The 16,239-nt window shown below is 43.5% G+C and overlaps 1 protein-coding gene across 1 annotated transcript in view; it reads left to right on the top strand.

The window, feature by feature from the left end:
- Positions 1-662: 662 nt before the first annotated feature.
- Positions 663-16,239, top strand: part of Spt6 (transcription elongation factor Spt6) — a 94,652-nt gene continuing 79,075 nt past the window's right edge. The window contains exons 1-11 of the mRNA XM_065452599.2: positions 663-822; positions 3,771-3,895; positions 5,099-5,209; positions 5,300-5,373; positions 5,816-5,932; positions 6,042-6,123; positions 8,285-8,366; positions 8,497-8,596; positions 9,609-10,028; positions 10,462-10,551; positions 15,829-15,974. Coding sequence (XP_065308671.1) covers positions 3,787-3,895; positions 5,099-5,209; positions 5,300-5,373; positions 5,816-5,932; positions 6,042-6,123; positions 8,285-8,366; positions 8,497-8,596; positions 9,609-10,028; positions 10,462-10,551; positions 15,829-15,974 — 1,331 coding nt within the window. The 5' untranslated portion in view covers positions 663-822; positions 3,771-3,786. The remainder of the gene's footprint in view (positions 823-3,770; positions 3,896-5,098; positions 5,210-5,299; positions 5,374-5,815; positions 5,933-6,041; positions 6,124-8,284; positions 8,367-8,496; positions 8,597-9,608; positions 10,029-10,461; positions 10,552-15,828; positions 15,975-16,239) is intronic.

Genomic DNA, 16,239 nt, shown 5'->3' with positions numbered 1-16,239 from the left:
CCCCAAAGGGTGTAATTTTTTTTACAAGAGCTCTCTCTTAACTTTTCTATTCTTTCGTGGCACCTTATACACTTCGCTCCGCGAAGAGGCAGGGCGTGTATCGAATGTGAGGTCATCTATGAACACTTTGCAATGGGATGAACGCGGTTTAAATCATGAATACGAGACCTAAAAGAGGTGCGACGTAATGCACCCACTCCTCTCACATTTACCGCTATATCACCACTGAATTTTTGCATTGTTATTCGTGCATGTCAACACTGATTATTTAATTAACAACGTGTTCTGCACGGACGTCACTCTTTCGCTGCCATCTTCTTTAGAGGGTGCGCAGTAGTTGCTGAACACAATTTAGTTCTATGTTTTCAATTTTTTTCTTTTGTGTGTCTGTGTGGAGGAGCCACTAATTACTTTATTCTCATCAAGCGAACTGCCAGTTTGACGAGGCGGTTGGTGATTGCTGGCAGCTGAAAAGTGAAATCGAAACTTTAAATGCCAACATGTGTAATATTCTTGCTATAACGGTAAGATAAAAATATTGTTATTAACAATAAATAAATAAAATATTTACTGTTTATGTTGTTTAACACAGCGCTACGTGCAGCAACTTGGTTTCGAAACTGATGCAGGATGATCGCGAAGAACACAGCGTCATCGTCTTCTTCATCGAAACGCCCTGAGCGCCCTCGTACGCTCTGCGCTGTTTTGAAGCACTGCGTAATTTGCGTGCATTTACGGTATCTGCCAATATTTGCCAAGAAACATAACGCACACTTAAGGATAATAAAGTTTCAAGCCCAGTGCCAATATCTGACGCCTCCGGTGAGTTCCTTTTACGGTGTCGCGCAAGGTGAAACTCATGACCGCTGGTTGTGCCAGCTACAAGTGCGGCTCCATCCTAGGCCTGACGCTCATTAAAACCGTAAAAAAATTCCTTCTTTCGCTTAGATGTAGTTAATCGACTGTTCTTGATTTATACAGAATGAATGCCGCCCACCAGCTGTAATTGGGCAGCATGTCGACATAGGCAACGTGGCCCGTGTCAGTTTTTTTTCTTTATCCTTATTCTGTGTGGTTCTTCATGGTCAACTTGGTGTTACTGTTGTAGATCTCCATCAAGGCACTTTTCTGACCTTTCGTTATGGTGCAGCGTTGGCTGTTTCACAGGTTGATTTGTTTCATCGGAGCATACGCGTACAGAAAAGCGAGTGATCGTTCTTGGACTATCGCATGCACGCCTGCTTCGTGCAGGGCGTCTCGAAGCGAAGCCCGTGGAAATGTAATGAAAAGTAAACCAGTAAAATTAAATCACCTGTCCGTCTTTCTCGCACGAGCTAGTCGGTTCTTGAATATAAGCTTTCTTGCTTTCTATAACTGGCAAAGAAGATCTAAACCCATGTGCGCCGTGTAACATTTGAAGTTGTCATATTTGTCATTTCTGGAACTGACAGCATATTTTGGCTTGATACCCTGCTGCCGCGTTCATCTTATGCTGCATGACGACATATTTTCTGAAGAAACGACATTTCCGATTTTTATACAAGGTCGTTCTCGTGTTTCCCAGCATTTTAATCGATGCTATCGGGTGCCTTGAAAGAAAGAGCGTGTTACGTATTGACACTACGCATATTTCTAGCTACCTTACTTAAATGTGTGTGGTTTCAAGATGATCAGTGCAGGCAGCTTTCAACGGCGAATAGAGCACGGCTTCCGATCGCAGTGTCTGCGGAAGAGACAAGCACGTGGGTTGTTCAAACGACTATTGTCATTGGAGTTGGACGGGGCAGGAGTGGTCCTGGTACCTTGAGGGTTCAGTCACCTTAGGTTCAGGATGGTTTTCCATTATTCCGCTGGGAGGGCAAATCCTATGTCTGTGTCTTGTGCTTCCGTTTGTCGTGCTTAATTGAAGCCAGAAGCCTCAGTTCTGTCAAAACGCAGTGGGGACAAAATGGAGCTTGCCGATTCATGTGTTGATGTGTCTCCAAACTGGAGTGGATTTCATATGCAGCACAAGTATGGTGTTGCATGCTAGTCATGTTGCTGCTGTATGAGAGTAGGGATAGTAATTTTTGATTTGTTGGTGGAAGAGCATGGCTTCTCGTACAGATGAAAATCTTGGACAGTTGTGTCTTGGATCATTAAGGTTACAAACCCAGGTATCAGTCTGTGTTAATCTGCCTATGGAGTTAATAGATATATAGAGTCACGCAGTGTGCGTAGTACCAACACATGCTGTTTGAGCCTACTTTAACTCATTCCTGTCACCTTTTCTCTATGTCATTTGGTGGTGTATGACATTAGGGCATTCCCAACCAAGCTCTCAATGTTTATGAGAGCATGCATTGCTTGCCTATACAAAAGAAACAAAAAAAGGGGGGGGGAAGGAAACTCCCGAGAGCACATGTGAGATCCTATAAATTCTGGCAAGAATATGAACAATTAAGTGGGTTAGTAACCACCATGCTTGAAATGAAGCAAGCTTTATATATTATAATAGCCATAACTATTCAATACAGAGTCTGCTTCTTACTGTGGTGTAGCTATTAGTGGTAAGGTGCCAATGAGTGGCATAGCAGACTGAGCCAGGCGGCTCCCCCCAGGCATATTAAACATTGTCATTTTTAATATTTGGACACTGACCATGTTGAGGACATTTGTTTTAAAGCTGTTTTGGTTTTTGATGAATTAATGCACTGCAAGCATGAGATCATGCAAATATTATTTAATATGAAAAAGGGCAATCTTATGCTCCCTTAGCCACATTAATGCTGTAATAGATTCTGATTGTAAAAAAAGATAGAGGTGAAACAAATAAGAAAAAGGGACAAACAGTAGTAGCCATGCTTAGTGAGGTGCTGTGCAAGTAGCAGACTTGGGCAGGTAAGTTTAGAGAGGAAGGTTTTGGTGTTATTTGCGATGGTGGTTTTGTATTGTGCACTTGGAAGAGATGCTTCATCCAGACAAGTGTGCCATTTTGTTTACAAACCCATCACTTGGGTGTGTGACGGGTTATACATTAGGGGTTTGTTTATAGTATTGCCATGAATGAAGTATAGGGTGCCTGGGACTGTGCATGGCTATAAGCAAGCTGTCCTATGGACTGAAAACTTGGTATGACCTGGCTTTGCATCATGAGTGTGAGAACAGGGATGGTTGCAGTAAGAAAATGTTCTTGCACACCTGTAGTCTCAGACTAACTATTATCTGCAGATAGAGTGCAGTTTTTTTACAGCTTCCATTTTGCTGCTTTTTTTCTAACAGTTTATGAAAGTGCCAGAACTGTTAGTTTACTATGGGTGTATTTTTCTCAGAATGGAAAGATCAGTCATTTCTGTCTAAACAGTTTGCAGGTTGCCATGTTACCTGTGATTCGAAAGGCTGCTGATGAACGCTTATAAAATTTACGTGAAGCGAATATCTAACTCGCCTTCTGTCATTGCGGAATATTAATTTTAATGATGCAGGTGAAATGGTTTTTCTTACGTTGCTGTGCATTGTGTGCAACAGTGAGGCACGTAAATAATTTCTTTGGTAGGTTTATGGTATGTTGTAATTCTGTTGTGGTTTCAGTTTTAGTTTAAGATTAATGTCACCAGTTGTATTCATAGCTGCGGCTTATGCAGGAAAGGCAGTCTGTGTGTGGCCTTCTTTTCCTATACTAAGAACCGAATGCCACTTGCATTGGGCTGTCCCTGTCGATTATGCACAATGTCGCACTTAAGTTGTGGACTGTTCGTTTATGTAGTATTCTGGTCTGCTTCTGACTGCAGATCCCTGCCACCGGCCATGGCAGACTTCTTGGAGAGCGAGGCCGAGGAGTCGGAGGATGAGGAGGTGACCGGGAAACGCCCACTAGTGGATGACGATGATGAGGAAGAAGAGGAGGAAGAAGATGGTAGGCAGGTTAATAGACATGCAGATAGATGACAAAAGTGTGTTTCATGCTTGGATTTCTTTGCAAATGAGGCTATAAAACACATCCAAGGAATTGCAACAGAATCTTCTCTTTGATAAAATTATGTGGAGTACTATATTTTTTAATGGTTCTATAGCACAATGAAACTTGTGCGGTGGATGCTTGTAGTGGCCTTTCCAAGACACGTCGGCAGTGTTTGCATATAACTTGAAGCAGTGCAAAAGGACGAGGATATCAACAAGAAAGCAAGCAGGACAGGACTCGTCCTTACTGCTAACTAAAGTTTATTTGAGGAGCACCAGCCATTTATAAAGTGTCGAGAACACAACAAAGACCATTAGGATCGACAGGTATGCGCACAGGCGTCCCTTCGTGCTGCTTCAAGTTATATTCAAGAAATGAACTCGCTCAAATCAAGTTGTTGCTACTACAGTGTTTGCAATATTGGACATTGTTATTGCAAGTGTTTAAGTTTATGCTTAACTATATGTTTAGCTATAGGTAAACGTGTTCTCTATAAACTAAGCATGGGTTTTCATTTTGTATTGCTTCCATTGGATGACCAGGAGGTATGATATCCTTTTATTTCTCAAATTGCCACAATCATGATCATGAAGCAGATTTTGTCTGCACCAGGTTAAAAACCTTTCCCAGAGGTCTGTAAGTAGGTTGGCACTGTGTTTCCATAGTCCTCTATACCTGCTGTATTCCTAACCTGGTCCTTTGTATAATTATCTGTCAGCCCCACTGCATTTCTCTCCCCTTTATTCTTTCTATTATGGTAATAGACAAGCAGTTACCTGCTTTGCAGAATACTTCGGCTACTCAACTTCACATCATCTTGTCCACCTCAAACAAACTATCATGTACTCTTGTTCGATCTCTGATTAATATATTGCTGTATTTATGCCTATTGTTTTCCCATTCTTTGCTTGTGGTAGGAATACTGGCTTCTTCACAATTGTGTTAGCCTCAAAGTTATGGCCTTTTGCTTGCTTTTTCCATAAGGGGACACTCTTTCTATCATTGCACTATGTTCACGAGTTATTCATTTTAAATTTGTGCAATTTTAGATACAGTTTGACCTAGTTATGTTAAAAGGGTGCTTTCAATATTTGAACATCTACATGTTACATTTTTTTAATCACAGATTGACATATTTATGTTCTCTGCTTGTTTTAGATGATGAGAGGTTGAGAGAGGAGATGAAGGATCTTATCAATGATGAAGAGGAAGAAGTTGAAGAGGACTCGGACGATGATGTAGGAGGCAAAAAGAAACGGCGGCATCACGGTAGGATACTGAGTCATTGTGACATAGATCGCGGTTTCATAATTGCGGGCTTATGCAAGGATGATGCAACTAACTTGTCTTGTTTTCCAGATGACTTCGACGACAATCTAGAAGATGAAGATTACGATCTTATTGAGGAAAACTTAGGAGTCAAAGTGCAGAGGGTAAGTTAGAGCTGATGCGCAGCTCTTGTTTTTTTTTTTTCTTGTTGTGGAACATGATTATCAGGTTTTTGATGTTTGTTTTGGCGTTTGATGGCTTTGTTCTCGCTATTGGTTCTAGTATCATGCCATAGGCATTTGTTTGTACCTGCTTCAATTTTCTTAAACCACATGTACCCTGGTTAGAGCAGTGCTTCAAGAAGACCTTAATGAGTTTTGAGTCAGTTGCATGTCTCACTAATGTTGTAGGTGAGGCTGCAGTCTGCCTTGAAGTTATTACAGCAATTGTACTATATTCATTCATCTGTGCAATGAGAAACACATGCTACGTTGTCCTTAAGTGGAATATATTTTCCTACCGCAGTGCTTGTGAGTTTGTGTTCTAGTTAGGTATGTCTTCATTTTGGCTAATGCCTGTATTTTTGTTTGTGTATTCCCTTTGCAGAAAAAGAAGTTCAAGCGTGTGAGGAGAATAGAGGATGAAGAAAGTGACAACGAAGAGAGCAAGGACAGCACCAATCGTGATGCCATTGCCAATGAGCTGTTTGAAGGATCTGATGCTGTGAGTAGGGGGAAAAAAACTGCTTGTAAAAAAACTTTTTAGCATCGTTTATGGCCAATTGTGGATGTAGGGGATGGTTGTGCATGATCGAGTTTATTGTGTGTTTCAGGAGGCACCTGCTGAGCAGGAAGAAGAAAGAGGAGAGGGAGAAGAGGAGGAAAGGGAGGGCTCGGGCTCCGAGCTTGAGTCTGGTACGCTGGCTGCTTTTAGCGTTTACATTTTATCTGTATGTTTGAACTGATGTTTGTGTCAGCAGATCCCTGAAATGATACAGTGACACCTGTGCTTTGTGCGTAATGTAGTTCCAGGGTGTCTACTAACCGGTAAAATCAGGAATTCTTGGGGATTTTTAATAGTCTGGAAATACTCAGAGAAAACACGGGGAATTTGTGCTGCCATCAGGGAAAATTAGCTGTAATTTTATTGAAAGGGAACGAAATTCATGGTAATGCTGGCTCGAGTAACAGAGAGGAATTGTAACGAATCGTCTTTGACGCCATGTCGTTGGCTGGAGGAGTTGCCAGTGCACAGTCAATGACCGATTTTCCGGACGCCCGATTTTTGGGACATGCCTGATAATTCGGACGGCTTCGCGGCACCGCCACGTATCCCTCAATGTATAAGAACGTCTGAAATTTCGGATGCAAGAACCCTTCACCATTTGATTTTCCAGACTTTTTGTTATGACTGCAGGTCTGAAATTCCATTAATCAAATCCACCACCGCCGCTATTTTGATTATCGCCGCCTCGAACCGGCTATCGCATGCAGATCTGCTGGCAGCCGTTGTCACGGTAGCCACCACCTTGGCAACGCAAGGTCTCGCTGGTTTGATGTTCGCTATTGCTTCTTGCAGTTCAGTTCCGTGTTTTTTATTGAAAGAATTCTCTGCTGTCAGCAATGGCACCGACTCCGCCTTTGTGGTCCTCGCCAATGGCTTCGAAGCTCGGAAAGCACAGTGCTTTGCATAATACAGGTTCCCGAAAGTCAGCTTAGCCTCAATACAGTAATGTCACGCAGTGAAGCTTAAGCGTGGCAAGGGGCCATTGTCAAGCTACACAGTATGTATTCCTTAATTATACACACGTGCACCAACTGTCTCCTGTCACAGTACGAGCACCGTGCTTCAGAGCTTTTTCAGACATGCCTGTGGCAATTTCAGCCCTCAGGCAGTAAAAGACACATAATTTTTTCGGACATTTTCGTGGCCTCTAGGGAGTCCGAAAAATCAGGCGCTGACTGTACAACTGACCAAGAGGATGCTTCAAATGGTCTGCGTAGCGAATGTGCGGTGGAAGGAGGATGAGAAAGAACGCAAGACGCATTGAGGAATAAACAGGAAAGAAGTATGGTGCCGCTTCTTTAAAGGAGCAGGAGCTCAAAAAACAAAGGGCTAGCTGATGCCCAGATGCAGGTGCCCTCATCCAAACCAAAATGAAACGCAATCGTGAGGCGTTGTGGATGGGCTGAGAGTATGCCAGGACAGTTCAGGTTGACTTTCCAGTTGCTGAGAGAGAATCTCACTTGTGACAAAGCTAAGGCCTCAAACCAATCAGCTTGCTATCAGTTGATAGAAATAGCTCAAATGTGAAAATATTTGCTTCCGTGTGCATCCCGTTTTATTCATATTTTAAAATGTTCGACTGAGTTTGCAACAGGCTTCATTTTTTTCGAAGATATCTTATTTGCTGTGCATTTTATTAACCCGTCCCTTCTGTTTTTTTTAATAAAATAAACACTAATCCTTACTATCCTAACTAGGTTAAGTTTTTTAACGTGCTTACTAGAGAGTGACAGTATTCGATGGCATGGTCATAAAACAGTGACATAAAACGAAGTTCTATGCCACTGAGGGAATTTCGCAAAGGCACTCAGGGAAAACCTGGAAAACTCGGGGAATTTGGACATGTCAACTTGGTAGACACTGTTCAGTTGCCTTCTGTTGATTCGACCCTGAATGGACCAACAAAGTTGGTTGAATTATCCGGCAGGCTGTATTAAACAAGATGCAGAAAAAGAACGCTAAAAAACATCAATGATTCATTTGGATGCATTTGCCAGACTGAAAGTGCGTTGTTTAATCTTTGTACAATGATTACATGCTCACCTAAATTCCTGGCTTTATGGCTAGATTGTGGGGAAGTTAACTTCCTGTCATTCACTTGCTCCAGGCATTAATATGTGGTGCATATGTTAAAGAATACTTTAGTAGTCAAAAACTAGGTACAGTGCCCCCTCCCCCTCCCTGCAGTTGCTCTCATACCGTAGGCATAGTTTCAGGACATTGAGGACAGTCAATTTTTGTATTCTAAATGAGCTTGTAAAACACTGCTTCTTTGTTCATACTCACTAGATCCCGATGATTTCATTGTCGATGACGACGGCCAGCCCATCACAAAAGGAAAAAAGAAGAGGCATATCAAGTATACTGACCAGTGAGTATAGCTCCAAAATTAGTGTATCCAACTGAGGGGGTGCTCTAGGAAGCATGCCTGGGATCTTGCATTTGTTTCAGGCTCACTTGGTGGTGATGATCGGGCATTGAAATTTGGTTTGCTATTCCAGGGCCTTGCAGGAAGCCCAGGACATTTTCGGTGTTGATTTTGACTTCGACGAGTTCTCCAAGTACCAGGACGACTACGATGAAGAAATGGAAGAGGAAGAGGTGAATCTTTCTTTCCTCCTTGAGGACTTAAGCTTCTGTCAAGAAATTTTGTTCTGTGCACACTTGTAAATACCGTGAAAACTGGAATATAGGTAGAACTTTTTTATTTCAGAAATCCGCGACATAAAATTGACCCTTGTCTTATATACCGGTCATCTTTTGCTGGTCTATGCCGTTTTTTTTTCCCGTTAAAAAAAAAAAAGAATCTGGGGTCGACCTATATTCCGGTTTTTACGGTATCTTTATGAACTTGCTTTGTGCATAGCTAGTACGTTGTAAGAATGCTGTTACTGAAGCATTTTATAACTTATGCAGAGCTTGGGATGTACAGGAGTAGTAATTGTAGAAGTGCCAGAGCAATGACATATAATTTTCTGTAATATAAAACATGTTACTGTTGGACTATATTTGCTAGAAATAAGATGTAGGGTAGAGTACAATGGGGCAGTGTGAATTATTATCAGAAATGTGAGCTTTCTTGTTTACCATCTTGTATTGCAGTGTAGATTTAACGGCCTCTGTAGGAGAGATGTACTATGTTTATTGAAAAAGAGTCAACCTTTATAAATATTTGGGAACAAGAACAGTACTGAAGTCCTGGTTTAATGTAACACTTGGTTTAATGCAAATTTTTCTTTGTGCTTTCTTTTATCATCATAGTTTAATGTTTGATTTTCGTGTTCCCTTCCGCTGCTCAGTCCTGTGGATCTGCAAGATTTTATAAAATAAACAAAAACTAAGCTTCGCCAAGAAATAGCCGAGTGGATGTGGGAAGTAGACCTAAATGTTTGCTTTGCTGGCTTTTCTGAACTTATTGAAGAAGCTCATACAGCTTGCCATGTGCAGCAGCGAGCTAAGTACACAGTTAGCCTAAAGCATATAAGCAGTGCAATTAAGAGCATGCAGCACTGAAATTGCAGGAATGAAGTTCTCTGTTCATCAGTTTCCTATGTCCTGCTTTGTTGGGCCAAGCTGATGAGAATTTTCACATTTCCTTTCTTTTTGTCTGCAGTATGAGGATGAAGAAGAGGAAGGGGAGACTCGCCCCCGCCCCAAGAAGACGTCACGCAAGCGCCAGACAAAGAAGAGCATCTTCGAGGTGTACGAACCAGTTGAGCTGGAGCGGGGCCACTTCACCGATCGGGATAATGAAATACGGACGACAGATGTGCCTGAACGGTTCCAACTACGGGCAGTGCCGGTGACGTCGGCTTCCGAGGAAGAAATTGCGCGCGAGGCTGAGTGGATCTACAAGCATGCGTTCGGGAACCCCACAATCTCGGTGCAGTCATCTGTTGATGAAGGTGCCAAGGGGTCCTCTGCTGCTTCTGATCTGGCAGGTCGACACCAGCCTCCTGCAGGCCGCAAGAGTGTGACAGCTGTTGCTAAGATTGCTGAGGCGCTGAAGTTCATGAGAAATCAACTTTTTGAGGTTTGTCTCTCTCTCACATGCAAACTGTGGATGAGTATTCATTGTAAAATGAGACGCTGTTTACATGTTAAATTATGGCAAGTGTAGTGGTTTGTGGCATTTGTTTAGGTTAGAAGCTCATGTGGAATCAATTATTTTCTGAAGTGCAGTGCTATTGTGGATGGAAATTAGTTCTAGTGCTTGTTTATCGAAGGACACGTAGTTGGTGTGTCATGCACGGCTTTTAATTGAGACTGTGCTGTGCACATTATATTGTCATATTAAAGTTTTAGGATGGAATGTGCCATTTACCTTCATTAAGTATTAAAACCGCATACATTGTTTTATCTTATTAACTTGTGCAAAAGTAAATTTCTTATTTACTTGTTACTCTGTGTAGCAACTCACCGGGAAAACCAAATTTTGAAAATGTTTTATTCTTAATTTGCTGCAGGTTCCATTTATTGCCTTCTACAGAAAGGAGTACGTGGAACCTGACCTCAACATTAACGACCTCTGGACAGTCTACAAGTGGGATGAAAAGGTGCTGATGAAGTCTGCAATTTGCCTTTGCGTATTTCATAATGTCATAGCTTTGCATTCATGCAGTTTGTCGGCAGTTTCGTCCATTTCATTTCTCCTACTTGCTCTTGCACTGACAGCATGCAGTAGGGCTTGGAAGAACATGGTATTGTGTAATAGTTAGTGTAAATTATCCTGCTTGGTGCTAATGATTTGAGTTGCGGCAGCATTGTGCGACTCCTTCACCTGCACCTAATCCATCTCTTGTCAAAAAACAAACATTGAGATGTTAATTTAATGTTCACCTTTATATTTGCCATGGTAATTCAGTGGCTGCGGTGTTCTGGTGCTAAGCACAAAGTCAGGAGCTTGAGTCCAAGCCACGGCAGCCACATTTCGTCAATGGTGAAAGGAGTGTAATGTAAAATTGCTTGTGTACTTACATTTAATTGCATGCTAAAGTACCCAATGCGTTAAAAAGTGTAACTTGTGTACTTGGTTACGTAACTCCTTTGCATTTGGGACCCATACACCATCTGCAACATGTACATGATGTTTCACGTACCCCACTGCGGTTGTTCCCTAGTGCAGCTTACCCAATTTTTTTTACTTGCCTTTAGTATCTCCTTAAAGAGTGCATTCATTTGGGAATAGTAGAGTTCAAAGTACCATATTTACTTGATTCGAACGCACCCTCGATTGTAATGCGCACCCGTTTTCCATGACTAAAAAAAAAGAAGACCCCCCCCCCCACCCTTTATTTTAACGCGCACCTGTTTACCGCGACCTAAAAAAAAGAAAAGTCCTGTGGTGACGAGTGACCACGTAGACTGGTAAAGTCTCGGGCTCTCGCAGGAGAGGAAAAACCGACACTCGATCTCCTAGCGTAGCATTTTTTAAATCCTTTGGAACGCTAGCCCGTGCCGCAGCGTGCCAGCCGCTCGCGCCTCGTGTAGATGTGAGCATCTACATAATTCTCATGCGACGCTGATGCTGCTGCCGCTTCAGTCCTTTACAGCACCACGCACCTCATTCTTTCATGCAGGAATACAACTTTCTCTCATTTGGAAAAACAAAGATTATAGGATAGTATCTCTGAAAGTGACTGATCTAAACAGCCACTCCAGATCATACCACATTTACTCGATTGTAATACGCCCTCGAATGTAACGTGCACCCGTTTTCTGTGACCAAAAAAAAAATTAAAAATATGCCCTCTATTGTAATGCGCACCCGTTTGCTATGACCTAAAGAAACTCCTTTACAGTACTGCACGTCTCATTATTTCGTATAGAAATACAACTTTCTCTCATTTGGAAAAACAAAGATTTACTCCCGATGCACTAAAGTTACGATAAATAAAGAAAAGTTGCAGTTTGACCCGAAAGGTGAAGCATCGAGTGCAATGGCAAATTAGTAAACAGCTATACGAAAAAATTGGAGGACGTTCAAGCTTCGCTTTCAAGAGGAACATGATAGCGTTAACGCACCCCGTTCGCACCGCCCACTCATTCGCTCGGCATGCTCTTGACGAGACGAAGGGGAGAAGCGGGCGAGTGTTGTGCCACCTGTCGAGGCAGCGCTGTACATTGCGAGGAGGGGGGTCTTCTGTGTTTGCCACAAGATGGCTCTGCGTGTGCGCCAAACGCACAAGAAATGTAGCGGAAATGTACTTCGCTACTCATTTAACTTCGACTTCTGTAATTTACATGCTCATAATTACTTATGTACACCGCCGTATAACTTTCTACGGCATGTTTCTAAGGCAACGCTGCATTCGCTAGAGGCGCTTTTTTCCCGTTTTGAACCATCGAACTCATGGCTGAGTGACAGTGTCTCCGTCTCACACTCTGGAGACCCTGGTTTGATTCCCACCCAGCCCATCTTGCAAGTTGTTTTTATTTATAAATTGCCTTCAGGGATTTTTCGCTCACGGCCAACGCCGACGACACCGGCTTTCCTGCGACACGAGCTCCTTAACGCTGTCGCATTAAAATAAGGATAGTACTTTTATCAGCCATATGGACTTTTAAACATTCGCTTACTAAATTAACAAACATGGTGCTACATGCGCACAAGCAAACATGAACATGTCTCACTCATTGACCATGAAACTCATCATAACACTGGAATGAGGAAGCGCGGTAGCAGGAGCGAGCGAATTGACCTTTGTGCAGCCTCTTGCTTCAACATGAACTAAGCGACAAGAACACAGCGCGGTGCGCCGAGATGTGTAAACTCTGTCTCCATCACATATCACTTTCAAGGTAGGGGCTGCGCAGCTGCACCGTACACACCAGCCGGCGGAGTAGAACACCTTTCCTGTTTGCACCAGTCCCACAAGCAATTTTCGGGAACTCTAAATGCCCATGAGGCAGCTTGATTTTCGTCCGTCTCTGCAGACTTTATCACTTTCCTTTTAATTGCTGCATCGCGATGAACTCGGCATGTCTTTGCAGTGTCAGGATTGGTGGCTAGTTTACAGCTATGTGTCCCAGTTTGTGGCATTTATAACAGCGGATCGGCCTAAAAGATTCGAATTTTCTTTTCTGTTCCTTTTGTGCGGTTTCCCCGTTAAGTTTCTCCTCGCTCTTTTCTGCGGGCTTTTCCTCCACGTCTACAGGCTCCGATCGTCTAGTCTGCGAACCCTTTTTGAACGGAAATGGTTTCCGCGGTCCATTTCGACCGTCCTCAACTTTCTACGGGTTGTGTACTCTTCGGCTAATTCAGCCGCCCTTTCCACAGTATTTACATTCCCTCTGTCTTGCACCCACAGTTTCACAGCTTGGGGGATGGTTTTGTAAAACTGCTCTAGACACATGCATTCTATGATCATGTCTCTGCTGTCGTACGCATCCGCGCTTTTCAGCCACTCGACTAGGTTGACCTTTAAGCTATATGCAAACTCCAGATACCCCTCGCTATCTTTCTTGCCTGTGCTCCTAAACCTTTGCCGAAAAGCTTCGGCTGAAAGGCGGTATTTCTTCAGGAGACTAGCTTTAACTTTTGCATAATCATATGCATCCTGTGCACTCAATCTGGCGATTACTTCGGCCGCCTCACACGGCAACATAGACAGCAACCGCTGTGGCCATGTACTCGAGCCAAAGTTCATTTTTTGCAAGTCCTTTCAAAATTGCTTAGGAACAAGCCTATGTCGGTCCCGACCTCAAATGGCTTTAATAGCCTGTCCATGCGGTACGATTCTGCCTCACTTGATCGTCCCAGAGCGCCTTCACTTCCTTGAGACAACTCCAGACGTTTGCTTTCAAGTTCAAGTTGCATTATTCTTAACTCGCGATCTTTATCGCGTTCCTCTCTCTCTCTGTCCCATTCTTCTCTTTCTCTTTCCTGTTCTCTGTCCCGTTCTTCTCTTTCTATGTCCCTTTTCTCTCTTTTTTTTTTCAGAAATTCAAACCCCATTTCAATTTCTTCCTCACTTGCCTTTTCGGCAATTAGCTCCAATAATTCCGATTTTAGCATTTCCTTGCGTACATCTAAGCCAAGTTCCTCACCAACAATCAACAATTCGTCTCTCAGCAGTGTCCTTAACTCCATGATTGCTGCTTTACTGCCTTGGTCCTGCTTTCTAAATCTAGCTAGGAAAACACAACCTAGCTAACAATCAACAATCTTGCTTCCCTACTGTTCTAAACAGAACAACCACAAAATGAAGCCTAGAGAGTCAAAGCAAGAACCAAGCACTCACCGCAGTCACAGCACCACGTCGCAAAGTCCATCTCACCGCTGTCAGCCAGTTGTTGCATTTGGAGGCTATCCCACCGCTGCCACCAGTTGTCAGGATTGGGGGCTCAATCCCATCGCTCGTGATCTGTTGTCAAGATTGGAGTCGGGCATGAATTAGAAGGTAGCTGGCCCATGCCGTCGTCCAACTTATCCACGCTGAGGACGTTGATGAAGGGAAGGACTGCTTCTCATCGAGAACGAGAAATATGGGTTTATTTACAGTATTTATATCAGTCTAACATGACTGTTTGAGAAAGTACATCAGTCTAACATGACTGCTTGAGAGAGAGTGACCTGAGCAGCCGCACAACAGCGGTTTTTAAACACTCGGTCCTTTCCCGATATGAGGTTATGCGAACGTTCGTTTAGTCATCGCAAACTAGCCGCCTCTCCACGGCACGGTTTACACACACATGCATACACACAGGGGCGATGGTCCGGAGCCGACGTCAGAGGGGCTTCGTAGAACTCGGGAGCTGTTCCGGGTAGCGCGTTGTCTTGCGTCTTGGTCGGTGCGTGGGAAGGAGTGTCCGTCGGCGTTCCCGCGGCAGCTCCCCCGCCCATAGGAGATCAGGCCCGCTTTGTCGTGTTGCGCACAAAGCCTGCTTCGTCGAACTCCTTCAGTCACAACTCATCCTAGCTGAAGCGACGGAGAGTGGAGGATGCGCGTATTGATATTGACACAAAGTCGACTTAGTCACGCTGTGGCTAGAGGTTGGCGGCGATGCTCCCGGGATGTTGCCTCCACAGTCACAACGGGTTGGCAAAACTTTGCACTGCAGCTGGCCCTTAAGAGCAGTCGGCACTTCCATGCTCATAGAGCAAATGTGGAAAACGGGAAGACCGGGAAGACAGACAGTGCACTAACCTGAGCACACATACTACAGCACATCGAGAAAGCTACTGCCGTAGCTTTCTACAGCACATACTACAGTACATCGAGAAAGCTACTGCTGTAGCTAGGCTCGAAGCACGTGCGAGTTGGCCATTTTGAAATTCTGATGGTGATATGGTAGTGCAGATTTAGGGTCGTATGTCATTCTAATGTGTCATGTACGCTATTTTTGTACCCTCCTAATGAAAAAAAAAGGGGGGGGGTGCATTAGATTCGAGTAAGTACGATATGTAGCTCTTGCAGAAAAAAATTCAATGAGGAAACATTTTTTTCATTGCATACAAAATGATAAATTGCTTGCTGAGCCTTACTCGAATAAACCGTCACCAGCCACCCCAAACGAGATCTCTCCCTGCTACAAAGCTGCTAATTGGATCCGATTGACTTGACTCTTGGCTTGTGTAACCCTCATGGTGACATGCAAGAATACAGTCCGCTAAGCTTAGCCAAAGTAAAATTCAAGGATTTGAAAATGGCAGTTGCATATTCAAGGGTTTTCAAGAACCACCATGATCCTAGGGATGGGTACACCACATAACGCCCAGTGCATGCTGAAGCTAGTGCTGCATTTCTGCTTGCTTCATTGTCAGGACAAAAGATTGCTGTGTGAGGCAGTTGTTTCACTCATGCGCTCCCCTTTTTTCTCTGGTAATGCAGTGGTGCCAGCTGCAGCAGCGCAAGAAGAACCTGCAGCAGCTGTTTCAGCGTATGCAAGAGTTCCAGTGTGATCAGATACTGCAGGAAGACCCGGACAAGCCGCTGCCAGATAATGTACGACCTATTGACGAAAACGACTTTCAGAGGTACTTTTTGCCTCTCTCTCTGCTCTTTTGGCATCTCATAAAAAAACTGGTTTATGTCACTAGATGTGTACATGTTTTGCTTGCTGCAAGAAGAAGCCGCTTCCTCGTAAGAATTTGAATGAATGCCTCATATGAATCTGCCTTTATCTTGTTCCTGTGCTGCTGTCTGCCACATGCCACTTGAAATGTTTTGGATGGGTGCCGAGGCTTTTGCCAGTTGATTTGTGTGCCTGCACCCATATTGAGTGCACGTCAGTTGGGTACT

The sequence above is a fragment of the Dermacentor albipictus genome, chromosome 2 (genome assembly GCF_038994185.2).
Source record: "Dermacentor albipictus isolate Rhodes 1998 colony chromosome 2, USDA_Dalb.pri_finalv2, whole genome shotgun sequence".
In the NCBI taxonomy this organism is placed as follows: domain Eukaryota; kingdom Metazoa; phylum Arthropoda; class Arachnida; order Ixodida; family Ixodidae; genus Dermacentor; species Dermacentor albipictus.
Note: the sequence above shows the minus strand (reverse complement) of the source record. Positions and strands in the feature narration are given on the sequence as shown.